The 16,952-nt window shown below is 37.1% G+C and overlaps 1 protein-coding gene across 15 annotated transcripts in view; it reads right to left on the reverse strand.

Annotated features, from left to right (window-relative positions):
• camk2g1 (calcium/calmodulin dependent protein kinase II gamma 1) overlaps positions 1–16,952 on the reverse strand; it is a 77,209-nt gene that overhangs the window by 19,599 nt on the left and 40,658 nt on the right. For all 15 annotated transcript variants that reach the window (XM_039665219.2, XM_039665216.2, XM_089122306.1 and 12 more), the window contains exons 4-9: positions 13,468–13,522; positions 11,571–11,636; positions 9,433–9,505; positions 6,221–6,323; positions 5,136–5,219; positions 3,929–4,023 (exon numbers count right to left, since the gene is read on the reverse strand). In XM_039665219.2, the coding sequence (XP_039521153.1) occupies positions 3,929–4,023; positions 5,136–5,219; positions 6,221–6,323; positions 9,433–9,505; positions 11,571–11,636; positions 13,468–13,522 (476 nt within the window). The remainder of the gene's footprint in view (positions 1–3,928; positions 4,024–5,135; positions 5,220–6,220; positions 6,324–9,432; positions 9,506–11,570; positions 11,637–13,467; positions 13,523–16,952) is intronic.

A 16,952-nucleotide genomic window follows, 5' to 3' on the forward strand; every position in this document is an offset into this window, starting at 1 on the left:
GTGTTAGATATGCAATCTAAATGCAGGAGAATGCCTAGAGAGCTTTTCACACCACAATACGTACAGACACACATACAGAGCAGTCTGCATTGAGGCCTAATGACATTAAACCTGTCACAAGGCAGCGTACAGGATTCAATGAGTCACGCCAGTCAGTCCTCCTACAGTCGGTCTATTCGGCACGGCTGGTGCTCGAAACATGTTGCTTGCGCATTTCACACCTCATGGCTTCATTGCAGCCCGTAACTAGAGAAAATTGCAGTTGTAATTAGCCAATAAAAAGCTGTGTCTGTATCAGTGTTGAATGTGTGTCGCACCTCCTCTTTCGTACCAGGAGATCTTAATGTGGCTGTTACAAATCCTTTGTCTGTTCCAAGAAAACCTTGGGTAGGTTCCAGGAAGAATAATTTGTTTGCGCACCAAGCTGTGTTGCATCAGCTAAAACGAGCATGTGGATTGTACTTAGAAACACTGCAGGTGCTCATAAGCCCTTACACACACTGTTTCAGCTGCGGACGGTGCATTCAAATGTGAACCCATGGCCGGAAGGCGCAGTGACAGACGCTTGTAATGGATGATGAGGCACAACTAAACCTCATTGATTGTGATCACATGACGAAAGGTTGCAAAAGTACAAAACAGAGAAGCTCACGGTAGGGGTGCACGATATTGACAAAAATGTGATATTGCGATATCGATAATGAATATTGCGATATCGATATTAATTTCGATATTTTTTAAAAGTTATTGGAAAACGCATCAAAAAGATTAATAAATAAAACAAGTTTTCTTACTACATAAGATTTATTTCAACTGCTAGTCATATTGGACTGGTACAGCATTAATAAATAGGCCTAAATAATATGTCAACAGAACAGGACATGTTAGTTGTGTACACTACACTGTAAAAGAAAATAAATAAATAGCAAGTCTACAGAACACACTATGCAACATAAACCCCACTATATGCCTTTTCTTTGACCGAATAGCTATCTGATCGTGAAAAGACCAGGTGTAAATGCTCTGTGAAACGCATTCGTGACGTATTTGAATCTAATCGCTCAAACCACTTCAGGAGGCGGTCTGGGCCGCATTTCAGTTGAAACTGGACAAATGTAAATGCATCTCGTTATTGAATAAACCACATATGTAAAATGTACTCCTTCCAAAAACGCTAAAAATGAGAACGTTACAGGCTTGTCATGTTATGGCCAGATATGACGACGCGCTGTTGAACCTTTTCATCAAGCCAACGCGCAAACTATTGCAAATCAAAGTGAAAGTAAGTCGCAGACGCTTTTCACAGTTATCTTCATTAAAAGTAAATAAACGAACTGATCTTATTTTACCTGATGATCATAAAACGCAGCTCATAACTGTTGACGTGACGGTGACGTGCACTCCATTAAATCTGCATATAGCGCGGGAATTGAAGATCGTATTTTGATAAATCAGATAGCTATCCGATCAGTGAAAACGCATGAAGTTGCCAGGTGGACCGTGGCCTGATGTTTATAGGCTACTTGTGCGCTGGTGTGCGCGTCGAGCCGGGGCAAGTGTGTGTGTGTGGGACTGTGTGGCAGGAGAGCAAGGGAGAAGTGAGAGAGTGACGGCGGTTAGCTTTGGAGCGAGTAGCGACTTTATATTGAGAAAAACAAAGTGTCTCTCCTGTTCTTTCTGACCACTGTGGGAAATCTGTAGCATGAAAAGTTAAACCTCTCTTGATTTAATATTGTTTATGGAGAAGGAAAATCAGGAAATGATTCGGGGGGAAATGCAACGGTGCATGTCGGAACAGACGCATCATAAACAAAATATTGCATAAATATCGCGACACTTTCGATATTGATATCGAGCAACGTGATATCGCGATAACGATATTGATTCGATATATCGTGCACCCCTAGCTCACGGTAAGGTTTCCTATTCTCGATTCAATAGCAATGTGTCAACCCGTAGAGATTTGGATTAAGATTTATGCCATGGTACATATTACCAACGTTAGTTACTGGGTGTTATTTACTTTACAAGTGATAAAGAAAAATGCAAAACAATAAAGAGTAGGACAAGTCAACAGAAGGAATCATCTGATCAGAATTTAGAGCCAGAACTATCTTTACAATATTTGTCTTCTGTTATAGACTACCATTCAAAAGTTTGCAAAAGTCAGTAATTAATCCTTTTGTTCCTTATTAAGGATGCATTAAATTGGTCAAAAGTGACAATAAAACATTGATAATGTTAAAAAATAACTAAAAAAAATAACTTTTGAACTTTTCTATTCATCTAAGAATACTAAAAAAGTGTCATGGTTTCCATGAAAATATTCCTATTATTGATGACGACATTGAAAAGAAATGTTTCTGAACACCAAATCCAGAACTTTTGACCAGTATAGTATTTTTGCATTAATTATTCATCATATAACTTGGTATCTGTATCCATCAATTTCTAAAAACTAAGAAAAAATAGTCAAATTGGATGAAAAAAAACCCATTACAAAAATCTTTATCTTCATTGACTACACTAAACAATACCAGGCAATACCACATCATTATATAAATCAGGGGCCCATGCTCAGAACGTTTCCTTCTCCCATATAATACAATACATATAATGAAAATTATTTGACTCATCAATAATGATTATTTTAACGCATTTAATTTAAAAAGCAAGCATCATAAGAGAGTATGCAAAATTTGAAACTACACTTGTACTGTGTGAGCACTCATTTTACCACCAATATGTTCTTGATATAAAACATTTTCTGGTTAGGTTTTCAGCAAAAATTAACTACATTGTTCATATACATTGTTTATATTTTTGAGGTGAACTGACCTGGCCTGACACTGTGACCACCAAACCCATCTAACAGTGAACACATTCACATTCACAACAAGCCACAATCATATCATCTCCTCCCTTTTATTTGACACGTACATTTTAATGGAATGAATATCTCTCTGGGGCGGTCATTCGCTCCATGTCCTGCTAAATACATCTGAGGGTGTAAGACGGTGATGCAATTGATGGACAATTTAAAAACGCACCACACACACAAGCAAACAAACAAACAAGCACATACACTCTGGGACAAGGCAGTTGTTTCTAAGCAAAGCCCATCTCTCTGCAATGCGTCAGGGAGGGCCTGACAATCAATAACAGCACCCGTAGTTCGAAATCGCACCCAATCAGAAATTAAACAGGCAGTTGGACCACAGAAAGTGTTGCAGAGACCTTGCAATGATTAATTAAGCAATGAGCTAATATTTTATTTTATTATTTATATATTTTAGAATGAGTATTTAGTCCAAAATATATCAAATAAATAGAAAATAGGCTGAATTCAATTAAATAAAATAAAATATTTTTTTTATAAAATAAAATTAAAATTCCAGCTCATTTATTAATTGTTTGAGCATTACTTGATTACATTATATTTTATTTGTGTCTTCAGGCTTTAATAAATCTTATTTCTACCTCTTGGCCCATTATTGCCTCTATTTTAAACATTTCTTGCACAGCTCTGCCTCCATGAATTTTATTCCAAGTGACTTCACAAATGTTGACAGGAAACAGTGTTAACTGTATCCTTCTGGGAAATTCCAGTGATTTTCTGAACGGATGTAGAGGCCTTGAGATGTGCGGTCTAATATTAAACAAGCCTCACTAAACTTATTTATGAAACGAATATATATTCACATAGACTGGACTAATTAGCAACAACCTAAAAAATGATTGGCCTCAAAAATTGATGCAAATTTGACTGAAATGTGGCCAAAGTAAATGTGCAAGGCAATAAGAGTTTTTACACTCCTAGTGAATGCCCCCCTTTTAAAGACTTGACGGTGCAATCAAAGACCAATCAGATGAAGGGTTTTTTCGACAGTGAGAGAGTGTGGCCTCATTGGACGACAACTGTACTTACATCATAAGCTCCAGCCTTGATCTGCTGGTATAACTTGTGTTGATCTTCATCCCAAAATGGAGGGTAGCCCACTAGTAGAATGTACAAGATTACACCTGCAAAAGACCGACACAAAGGGGAAACAAGAGAGAAAGACACATTTACCTCATACTGTTAAATATTTCATTCTGATTGGCTGACAGACATTCCAAGGTTTTTTTCAGCATGGTTATGAAGTTGTTCCACTGATTGCACTACAGTACATTTATACCATGGTCTGTCAGAATACTCCATTCTGATTGGCTGGAAGGTGTGTGTTCAAATGTAATGCACAGGTAGTTCCAGTTTCATTGAAGCACACATGCACATGTTACACACACAGAAACATTCAGGAGCACAGAAACTTGTCGTCAATGCTGCCCCAGGACTTTTAGAAATAAATTAGCTTCGCTACTGAATCGCTACATTATATTACTCAGCAAAGAGGTGGTAAAGTTGCCGTTTTATAAGTAATTAAACTCACAGCTTCATAGCACAGATGCAGGAAAATCACATGCACATCTCTCTCGATAATTCATTAAAATGAATCTTTTAATTCAATCAAATAAATACAACTTTATCTCAGTGTCGGATTTAAAACATGCCGAATGTTATATCTAACAAGTCATAGTGAACAAAATGAACTGTAATTTTTACCCTTACAGTCAAATGGTTCAAACATTTAACTTGTTAGTGTTGGGTAAGCAACCATGGTATAAGTGGGAAAATCCAGGGCTAGATGTGCATTACACAATTTTAATGCACAGCGAGTTAACTTCCTACTGGATTGCTGTGAAATACAATTCATATGACTAAGCGATATCATATTTAATCCAAATGGTATTGTTTTACATGCAACTCAACACTCTTATGTAAAAAGAAAGTGTAGCTGGTTGGCTGCATGTGAACCTGACGTCCGTCCCTGTGTTCACTTATTATTTGCTTCATTAAAGCATGTATTGCAAAATATTGTGTTGACAGACAGGTCCACAGAGCATCTGCACTATATTTTCTGCTGAGTTCAGCATGCGACACGCATCAAAAATAAGCTCGCCACTGAAATTCTACTTCCAGTGCTATGCAGCATGACACACTCGTGCAGTGTGAATACTGCAACCTGTTTATATGGGAAGCAGTTCAAGCAGACTGAATAGAGGTCTAATGATTAAGGACCCTGTTGAAGACTCACCACAGGCCCAGATGTCCACAGGTTTGCCGTAGGGATCCTTCCTCAACACCTCTGGAGACAGGTAGCCAGGTGTGCCAGCAAAACCTGAGACAAAAGCAAACAAGTTGAAAAGTGACTATTCTTCACAATGAGTATAAGATAAAGTGGATGCAAATTGAAGATTCCTGTAGGCAATGTAGCTCAGCCAATTAATATTCACTGAAATGCTAATAATTCCAAGCATGTATGTGTGGATGGTTCGGCCAAAATGAAGACGTGCTGATATAGCTTCACTGGCAAGGCTGAAAAAGGCTGGAAAAGGTGGGGTTTTTAACAGCTGCCCACAGTTGTAAAATAATATATAATATTATAACAAATATTCCACCCACAGGGCTTTTCTCTTCACAAAGCTAGGCACACTTCAGTCAGCAAATATGATTACCTATTTGAAACTAAAGAAAGCTGTTCAGAAATGGCAGCAGAATTACTCAGCCGCCAGTAGGGGGCCACAAGTCCTGAGAGAAGCATGCATGGAGATTTAATCCAGGAAAGGTAGCTGTTGAGGGACATTTTCAGAGTTAAAGGATATTTCACACACCGACAGGAATGATGTGTGAAAGCGAAACATGAAATGGGCAAAGATTGGCATTTAGCACAGCCAGAAAATAAACCTTCACAATCCATTTCAGACTGCAGGTAATAGAGCGGGAAATGTCGGAACATCCTTTTAAGATAAACTGAATGAATTTTATGAGGGAATCAGCACAGTTCTTTAGGGAAAATGTCTGAAAAGTCCTCACAAATACAGTAAATCCTGTAAAATTTAATACACTTGCAGTAAAAAAGAAGGAATAAATGCCCTTATTAATTAATGACCAAAACAATAGCCCTATTTTAATTAGTGAATGCTAAGGCAAACATTACTATTACTTTTGCCTATCAATCACCCAACATTTTACATTTTTAAATGTAAAAATCCCCAAAGGCTGTAGGGAAAAGATTTGGATAAGTGAATTAATTCAAATTCTCTTGACATCCTCTTGACATCCTCACAAATATAAGTTTGTGTGAGGTGCAAAATTAGAGCTGAAGGCAGAGTTATTTACCAAACCAGGCCTGCTGATCTCCCTGCACCTCAATGGCCAGCCCAAAATCTGCCAGTTTCACTGCCGCTCCTTTCATCTTACTGGCCAACAGCAAGTTCTCGGGCTGAGGACGAAAACAAATAATGATTTTAGCACACTAAACCCAGCAAACAATGTGTTTAAAAGACGTCCTGGCTAAAACAAGGAAAAATTCGGGTTGTCAGTGAAAATTGAATAGACGTCTAACCAGCTTAAGAATAGAAGTACAGACTACACGTAGAACATGTCGAATAAATGATACCAAACACCTTGTAATCACTGTTGACTTTGCTTACATGACGGAATATCATACATCTCGCAAGTTATTTTAGCCAAAACGACGAGTAATCCAAATTCAAGGTTATTTTGGCTAAAAGTGGGTTACTCATAGCCAGACTACACTGGGTCTCTATAGTTAACCTAGACGATGAAATGACAGCTATTCAAATCAACCGATTCAAATCAAATTGATTCCAAATAGAACTTAAAAAGATTCTTTGGGATTGACAGTTTACTGGTGTTGGGATGTTGCACACTGACTGCAATTTGCAGCATCAAAGCAACCAGACATCACTTATTATATTTATAAACTGTATATATACACACATATATTTATTCATATATATAGGACATAAAATATTCATTCTGATTCAGTATTCAGTTTCTATATTTTTAAACAATACAGTTATGAGAATATAAGAATGTTATTTTTAAAATAAAAAAAATAAGAATTGGTTTAATCTAGTGTAATAAAATAAGGACATCCAGCAGTAGGAAAATATACAAGACCAACAATACCAGCCACTTTGAAACCTTCAACACCGTCAGTGTGAACAGTGATTAAAGAGAAAAGCATCCCCAGCAGATGTGCAGATGAACAGGTGGTTTCACTATTCCAGCCAAACCAGCTCAGTGGGATAGGACAGATTTTGGGGGTCAAAGAGCTATCCTCAGGTAATTGAGTTTATACACAGCTTATAGGTTAAGCACATCTGAATAAAGCTCTCAATTAAGCTGTTAACAATTAAGCTGAGCAAATATTAGGGTGGATTTCCTGTGGTTTTGTCAGTGCACCAAATTTGATAAATCAAACACAAACTTGCATCGATATACAGGAGCTTCAAGTACACACCTGAGTGAAAAGAGCCAGAAAGATATATTAGGCAGAATGGAAGCCTTTCACACTAAAATATAGGCTGGAAAAGTCGATTTCCTCTGCAGTTCTCGAATATACAACTCAATAGGCTTGATTTATTAGCTACCGCAAATATATCTTCTTAATGCGCAGAGTTCACACTCTAGTTCTACATTCAAGCACAGAATTGAAATTCATCTGTTATGAGGATGCAGGGAAATTGATGCCCATAGGTGTGAATCTCTCGCTCTCCCTCATTAAATGCACAGACTACAAATGAGGGATGGTGAGACTCGAGGTGACCCCTCCCACATCCCTCCGTCTCTCCGGCAATACCAGCAACAGTTGTCGTATCACGTTCTTCGCTATGGCAACCAGCCTGGGCACATCTCTGCTGCTCATCATTGGGCTCACATACACATGGGGGAGGGCAGTGTATGTGACTAATGCACAATAGAAGGACGTGATAAAACTGTGCGTGTCTGTTTGCATTATCAAAGACACTGGCACTGTCAAGACAACATATACACACACTCATTTCATACATTCGCACGCACTGCAGTGGAGACACAACGTGTGTGTGATGTTTATGCATGCACTTGATTCATATGGTAATATGATGAATTGTTTTAACTAGTACTGTTAAAAAAGAAAGTATTACTTCAAACAAAGATAATCCTCTGTAAAAAAAAAGTTCTAGTATGTATTTGAGCATTTGAACTGTAGAGAAAACACCAGAACTGCAGATAAGTAGTTCAGGTAGCTAAAGTCATCTTTGATTAACCCTCTGGGGTCGGGCTGGCGTGACGAGCTCACTTTTTTCCTGCAAAAGAGACTTACATGTGTGATCTTACAAATAAGTGTACATCATTAGATCCTGTTATTCTAGTAATTCAGCACTTGCGGGTAGTTCGGTAGAATTAAATGTCCTTTTTGATATCTGTCTCTTTAGCAATCGCGACCTACTTCATACCACTGTGATTTTAAAAAACATGAATGTTTGCACTCATCCATGAACATTATTAGATCCATCAGCTTGACCGCAAGTCATATCATTCAGCTCATCACTGCGTCATCAACCTACTCCTTTGTTATTGTTGGAAACTGTGCCCTCTAGTGGCAAAAAAATCTTACATATTGTACCTTTAAGTGTCTATTTTTTTTGTGGATACTCACAATAAATCAAAGTGTTCTGCTTTTTGTCAAATAAAGAAAAATAAACAGTATGCAAATTAATAGGCTTCTTTCTGTCAGTGAAGTTCATTCTGAAACTGTCCAAAAATGAACTGTAACTAAGTAAATAGTTGTCACACAGGCACTAAAGATTTTTTTTATGAAGCTCAAATTCTCTTCTTTTAAATTAAGTAATTTATATAAAAAACAAATATTCTCATTTTATGTAATCTGTATGAAAAGAGAGCGATGTCAGTCTTTTTCTTTTCAGCTAATTATAGCTTATAGTTATAGTTAATGTGATATGTTATGTAACCACCTAATTATTCATGAGGGGTAGGGCCGTTCACACGCCCACGCATATTGCTTTTCCAAACAAACAAATGTTTTTAAATTTAAAACAATCTATTGTTTGTGTAAATGATTAGGCAGGATGATTTTCAGATCATTTTGAAACAAAAACTCTAGGCCACAACATCCATTAGTCAAAAGTCTTGTGGACAGATATTTAGAATGTGGTTTGTGGCCTTATTTTAGAAACTTTAATTTTTAGTTTTTTTCAATAACCATTCATAAACAAAATTCTCTCAAAAATACAATACATGCTGCTCACATATTATGGTAGCCCTGTTTGTGCTAAATAGAGTGTAACTTCACCTGTCCCATTGACCTGGCACAAATGCCAGGGCATGTCAAAACATCTAAAGGACCCTAAAAACACCTTAGACCCAGAGGGTTAAAATGATGGGAATTATAAATAAGAGCAGGAATATTGTTGTATGTGTATATCTGTGTGCTTGTGTGGGGCAAGGCATCAACATAAAAATCCTCAGAGATGGCCCGTGTGCCATGTGTGGAGATGTCGAGGCGATTGACTCTTGCTCACCTTAAGGTCTCTGTGCACGATGTCATGCTGGTGAATATGATTGACACTCTCCAGGATCTGATTGATGCACTGGCTGCAAAAAACAGAATAATAAATCAATCAGTGGCAGAGAAAGATCATAAGGGGGTGAGATAGGGTGAGATAATGCTAAATATTGATATCTTAATATAACTCAACTCAAGTCAGCTTCCTTATATTTACATTAATTTTCATTAATTTTCCCTCTAAAAGGTAGTTTTTCACAAGGTTTTTTTTTTTTTTTTTGAGAACTTGACAAATTAATTGAAGTCCATAACATCAATCTGTTAATTAAAATAAACTCTTGAAATTGATTACAGTAAAGTTATTCAACAGCCTGTGCTTGACAATTCAATTAAGGAATTAAATTAAACCTGACTGGATGATTGACACTGCATATGCACGTACTACTGCTTCTTTAGCAGAATGAGCCAAGTCATGGGTCAAGTGTAATGTGACTGAGGCACATAAGATGAGCAGGGGATTGTGGGACAGCTGAGGTGAGCGTTACTCTTGGAAAAGCACCTCACTCTCAGACAGGTACACACGTTATCTCATCCCTCTTAAACGTGTAATCTTCTAACCAGGACAGATGAACCAGAATGTGTGTGTGTGTGTGTGTGTGTGTGTGTGTGTGTGCTGCTTTGGTGTCACGCTGCTATAAATTCTTAGTATTAATGTGAAATTATGCATGCCTTTATTTAGATTCATATTGAGTTTATTCTGAGGAAATATAATAGATGATGGCTAGGTCATGACTGTGTACAATCAACTTCTCTTCATAGGTCACTTGTAGTATTTACCAAAGCAGATGAATAGCTTTGTAATATAATATAATATAATATAATATAATATAATATAATATAATATAATATAATATAATATAATATAATATAATATAATATATAAAACAAAACGGATAGTTCCAGTCCTTTATGATGATGATTGGTTGAGCCACTGTCTTCTCTGTCATACAAATTACTGGCAACCATTCCGCTTCTGAAGAACTAGATTGCTAGGCGGAAGAATAATAATTTTATCAACAAAATTACATTTTTTGTGTCTGTATGTTTATTTTATGCAGGTATGAGGAATAACCATTTTATAAAAGTAATAAGACCCGTGAAGCAATAAGCTCCACTTCGCATTGAGCCTAACACCACCCCTTAGCTGTAAATTCACCACTAAACCACAGCTTAATATTTTTAAATATTCAATTATATTAAATATAATAATATTAAATTATATTATATTCAAAACAAGTGCAGATTTATACCATGTCCCAACTAGGCGACAAGTTTCCAGTAACAAGAAAGATGATTTGATCACCTGTCAACTTTACCATGCTTGGTTATGGCATGCCACAAGGAATAAGGGAATAAGAAAAGTGGATTACACGAGATTGAAAAAGACTGTTGAGTATATTAATGTTAAAATAGCACACAGACGCTATTTGGCCAAATTTGGTTATTTTAAGCCCAGCATTTCATTTTCAGGACAGCACAAATCCCACTGGACACAAAATACCTGTCTCTCTGTATCTCTCTCACAAACACACACACATTTTTTTACTTAGTCTTTTCCTATGTAATATCAAAAAACTTAGATGCTAAACTGGATGCAACTCTTGTAAAGCAAATTTACCATGAAGTCCCATGTGAGCGCATTAAAACACAGCTAACTGCTGGAGGGTGTTTGCGTTGGATGCCTGGGGCTTTTACCTTGGAATCAAGAGTCCCTCAGAGACTTACTCACTCGCTGCTGGTTCCTGAAGACACTGTTCAAACCGTGTAATTTCTGTGCCACTCTGGGAAACCTGTTTAGACCGAATCTTGGTTTTAGCAGTTCAGTGCTGCTTTTGTTAGTGTTGCAGAAATGATGCACTCAAAAGGAGGGGCCAACTGAGGGCAAAACGATGGGTTTGTGCGGCACCTGTTGATTGCCAGTTCTGCAACTCCACCATCATTAAAGGCTCTCAGTTTTTCTGAACAAAAGGGAACGTCCACTTTGTGCTTTTGAATCAGATGTGAGTGTGTGTGTGTGTGTGTGTGTGTGTGTGTGACCTGCTCACTGCAGGCTGCAGCACAGTAACCACAGCAACAGTAAATTGGAGAGCCCACCTTGCGTCAGCTTCACTGTAATACTCTCTGGCGACGATGTCCTCAAACAACTCCCCCCCAGTCACACTGCGGAAATAGAGAGGAAAAAACCCCAGTGAAACAAGGGATGAGAGAGAGTAGAGAGTGTGCTGGGTTTTGGGCTAATTTGCTCAGCAGAAAGAGGCAGAACCGACATTTTATACTTCCGCTAACATGATCACAAATGTATGTGATGCTGCAGTAAAACTTGCATGGCCCAATTATACTTTTCATATATGTATATTATTGGATGCAAGACCGTAATTAGAAATTTTACCATGGTAACTGTAGGCTTTGACAAAGTTTCAGGAGTTTTATTGTAGTTACAATTACTGTAGTAACCTATGGTATTTTATTCAAAACTGGTAAATCTGAGAACTGTTTCAATTGCAATTATGCAAAAATGCATCACTTGGTAGAAAATGAGGAAAAGAAATATCAGGGGGGAAAAAACAACACTTTTTTTAAATAAAAATAACAACAATTAGAATAATAATAACAACAACAACTACAACAAATAAAATAAAAAATAAGATTCATTAAATATTTTAATGAATTGACATTATATAACCTAAAGTAATTTGCTGTGCAATAAAACTAATACAAAAAATAATTAAGTAATATTATAATACAATACTTAATTCTTATATAGAGAGAAAAGGAGAGTGAGATTATACATAATTGTTTTAAATGTTCTATTAAAATAATCCTATAATAATAATAATCACTGTTTAACAGTAGTAATAAATATTTTAATAGTATCAACAATAGTCATAAATATTTTAATGAATTGACATTATATGACCTAAAATAATTTGCAGTGCAATAAAACTAATAAAAAAATTAATAAAGTAATATTATAATACAATACTTAATTCTTAGAGAGAGAAAAGGAGAGTGAGTGATTATACATAATTGTTTTAAACATTCTATTAAAAGAATCCAATAATAATAATAATAATAATCAGTTTTCAACATTGATAAACAAATCTGCAAATCTGCAGAATGATTTCTGAAGAATGATTTAAAAAATATTTAAAAATAGAAAACTAATAATATTTTACAATTGAGTATTTCTCTGTATTTTTCCTTGGTGAGCATGAAAACATTTTTTTTTTAAAAAATCATAGAGACCCCAAACTTTTGAACAGTATTCGTTATTTCTTGAGAATATTATGAAACAAATTTAGCATATTTCGCCAACTCACAGTGGTTACCATGGTAAATTGTGAGGGTGGCAAGCAGTTGAAGTGCACGAGACATACAGTATAACAGGAACTCAGCATTTGTTCCAGAGTTCCCCAAAGACGCCTAGTAAAACCAAAGTGCACTGGACTCTGGTTAAAAACCAGAACAACTATCTTGACAGTACTAAATCGTACTTTTATGGCCACCCAGACATGTCTGCCCATCAATTCTGCAGGCAGATCCCATCAAATTGAAGGATATATTTTTGACACCCGGGAAGATGCATACGAGGTTGTTCTTGTCGTACATATTTCAGTTGCTTTTATCTGCCAGCAGCAATGGGGTTTCAGACATGATTCATTGGAACAAAATGTCTTGGGTTTGATAACTTGTCCATCCTTCTTCAAAGAGCAGGAAGCCTCTTACAACCATTGAGAGTTACAAAAATTACCTGAAGATAGAAGCTATGTTATTTTTGTATTATTTATTAACTAATACAGTATTTGGTCATTTTGTTTAATTTAATGAGGATTCATTTTAGTCAGAATGCTGTCTTAGAAGGCAGTTGCCTACATAGGTAGTGAGGTAACCTTTTGGAACAGAGCCCTTTCTTATTATCATGTTTAAAGTTACAATACAACATATACCGTGTGTGTGTGTGTGTGTGTGTGTGTGTGTGTGTGATACTCACAGGTCAAAGACCAGGTAATGGAAGCCTTCTTCTGAAATACTTTCGTGGAGCCGAACTAGGATTGAAAAGACAAAACAAAAGAATCAGCATTAAACAATGTAACACACAGAGATAATGCATTATGAAAGCAAATGTTTTTAATGAGAGGGAAATCTTGAGCATTCCTCGCTCCATCACACAGCATTCATAAAAACATCTGATGAGAACATACAGCAAACATCCAATTGCACGCTATTATGGTGACACTTACAATTATGAGCCACGTTTATAGACTTAAGACAATCATAATGAGCACATGGCGAAATTAAATAACACAAAAAGAATCCATCGAAAAGAGAGTATTCGGATGACAAGCTCACTTATGTACACAAGCAGTGTGTCACGTAGACAGTGACACACACCGAGTGTGTTGGGGTGGGGGTGGGGGGTGGTGTATTGGGAGAGAGAAAGAGAGAGGGAGAAATAAAGAAAGAAAGAGTTGAGTAAACACTGCCCAGAATAGCAGGAGCCTTATGAGAGTGCTTAGAAAAAGAGCAACATTGCAACTAGAGGAGGAAGAGAAAAAGACAAAGGGTAAATAAAAAGAGACATTAGCCGCGTTTCCACTGCCGGGCTAGGGCTGGGCCAGAGCTAACAGCGAGCCGGGCCGAGCTAGTGGCCTCGGGCCTCAAGCACCGGGCTTGCGTTTCCACTGCCGGGCCAGTAGCCCCACAGCGCTGCCCCAGACCCCACCCCTAACACGCCTTTCAGGATCAAACGTCATAAAACCCAACCCATTTCAGCGGGTATTATGAATTAATTTATTTTTTAAATTAGGAAGATAGCATGTATATTAACTCAACTGCCGTAGTGGCTGCAATAGTGTCCCGAGACCAGTACAGGCGATTCTCCATTTCAAGCAGCGATTTTTTTGCGCGATATAACAAGTAGGGCTGCGGGCACGTTTTCAAGTTATTCATTAATCGTTAACCGAGGCCCATCGGTTAATACTCGGTGCATAGTGTGCGCGCCGCAACCTCGAGATACAGAGTAAATTTTTAACACCTTTAATAACTGATTGGACCCCATTTGAAACGAAATTAATTTATAGAAATAAAACGCAGCAAGTACGGAGCAGTTAAAGCCCCATTTCCATCACCCTTCAAACTGAAATTGCCAATTGAAAATAAGCAAAACGTCCATTTCACAAAAACTCCGTGTCTGCAAATAATAATAATAATAATAATAACCATCATCATCATTATTGTAACATTTTATTAGGCTGCATATAGAAGACGCCTTTTATCCAAAAAAGGAACAGAGCACAAATAAACACAATATTTTTGACAAATATCAGCGCATATCCAGTGTGTGTGGAGCACGCACTGATGGCTGCGAGATGCCCATGTGAACAGTTTCATTGCATTTCTTTTAGTGGAAACAACTTAAAATACTCTTTAATTTCTGGTCATACAGAAAATAATAATACATTATTCGCAAATAAATTTATTTATAACAAGAAAACGTTGTGCTTTAACAATTAATCAATGCGCGCTTCATGATCTCCGTGAACTGAAGCGCGAGACCTGAAACAGCCACCGCATTCGAATTTGTTCGTTTTAAATTGGACATTTAAAGCTTTAGTCTACAGGGGTTATATCCTTTGTAGATTAAAGCTTTAAATGTCCAATTTAAAACGAACAAATTCGAATCGAAAGCCAATATCTTCTATGTTTATGTAGCTTAATTTCTCTCTAAATGTGCATCCGGAGATGGAGATATGTTTTTAGCCGAAAATCATTTAGAAAACAATATTTTATTAATAAACAATTAATGCCTCGTTATTTTATATTATTTTATTATCAGACACATTTATTATAGCCTATAAATCACCCATAAATCCCCTTATAGGCTGTGGTTACGGCTCTTCTCATTCAGCACTGCGGGGAAAATATCATTTCCAGGTTCTAATTTGGCCTCAGAAAACAAGTAAAATATATATATTTTTTTCATAGCCTATTAATTTGTCAAATATTTTAAATGTTTAAGGGGCAAAAAAATCAAACAAATATCTGAAAATTCGTCGATATGTAGCTATATATAGCCTAACAATGCGCAACATTTGGGTCATATTATGTTATTATTATAACATAATAAATGTTATGCAATTTTAAACGGTTAATCGGTTAAACATGGACACCCCTATGTGCATCTTGCTTCAGATCATAACGTTCCATAACACCGATAAACTCCGCCTTTTACCTTGAGCACGCCTCTAGCCCGAGCTGGCCCCCTCTGGCCCAAGGTATTCGACGGGCCAGAAATCCTGGCCGTTGGCCCTGAGGAAGCCCCGATCAAGCCCCGGAAGTGACAGTGGAAACGCGACTGGCCCTGGCACGCACTAGCACGGCCCGGCCCTGGCCCGGCAGTGGAAACGCGGCTATTGAGGCAAATCTGATGTTGGAATATACATATATTAGACAAATTAATTCTACATTATTAGAGAAATGCAGTGAGTCAATAGTCCTTAGTGTGATTGTTTGACAAGCAAGGCCCTAGGCCTGTTGACACTGGTACTGCAAACATGAGCTGCTATCATGCCAATAATTACAGATGCTCAAGTTTAATTAAGTCCTAAACATTCAGTCAGAGGTTAAATACCATGTAAATGGACATTTGCACACATTTAACTTGTGTAAAATAGGTATACCAATATTCAGCATGAAACAAGGACGGGGAGCTACTGAAGTTTGATTGGATGGAAACCATAGACTGTTAAAAAAAAAAAAAAAGATGGATGACGCCCCTTCTCTCTCTTCCGTTGGTGAAAGGTAAAACCGCCAAAGTCCTAATATGGCGCTGATATCTTGTGCATATTAGGGACCTGATTCTGCGCAGTAGTGAGCAGGAAGTAAAGCCGTGATATCAAGGTCCCGCCCTCACTCGCGCAGAAACGGTTAATACAAAATTTGTTAAATAAACAGTTATGGACATGTAGAAATTAGGGCTGTCAAACGATTAATCGTGATTAATCGATTAATCCAGCACCAAAAAATCCTTTGGTGCCTTGGCGACTACTTCGTTTAGAAAAGCTGTCAATCATGATGCCACATTCCCGTTTTTATAGCACCAAATAACAAAGACCAAACTTATTTTTAAAAAAAAACGAACACTTAAACTTAAATCAGCGTGAAACTAACTAAAATGACAGAAGACATCTTTGAAAAGATTGGGGGGTCAAGGCGCTTTGGCTTCACTTTTCAGCACTTGTCCACACGAAAACTTGCGCATTTGTCAGCAGAGCTGTCTATTATTATTAGAACGAACAGTTGTTTGGCACCATTGACTTCCATTGTAGAAAACAAAAATTATAGAAGTCAATGGTGCCAACAAAGTTTCAATTGTTCTTTAAAATATCTTCCTTTGTGTTCAGCTGAAGAAAGAAATTGAATTAAATGATGACAGAATTTTCATTTTTGGGTGGAGTATCCCTTTAATGATGCTTG

The sequence above is a fragment of the Pimephales promelas genome, chromosome 17, assembly GCF_988280905.1.
Source record: "Pimephales promelas chromosome 17, fPimPro1.hap1.1, whole genome shotgun sequence".
Classification (NCBI taxonomy): domain Eukaryota; kingdom Metazoa; phylum Chordata; class Actinopteri; order Cypriniformes; family Leuciscidae; genus Pimephales; species Pimephales promelas.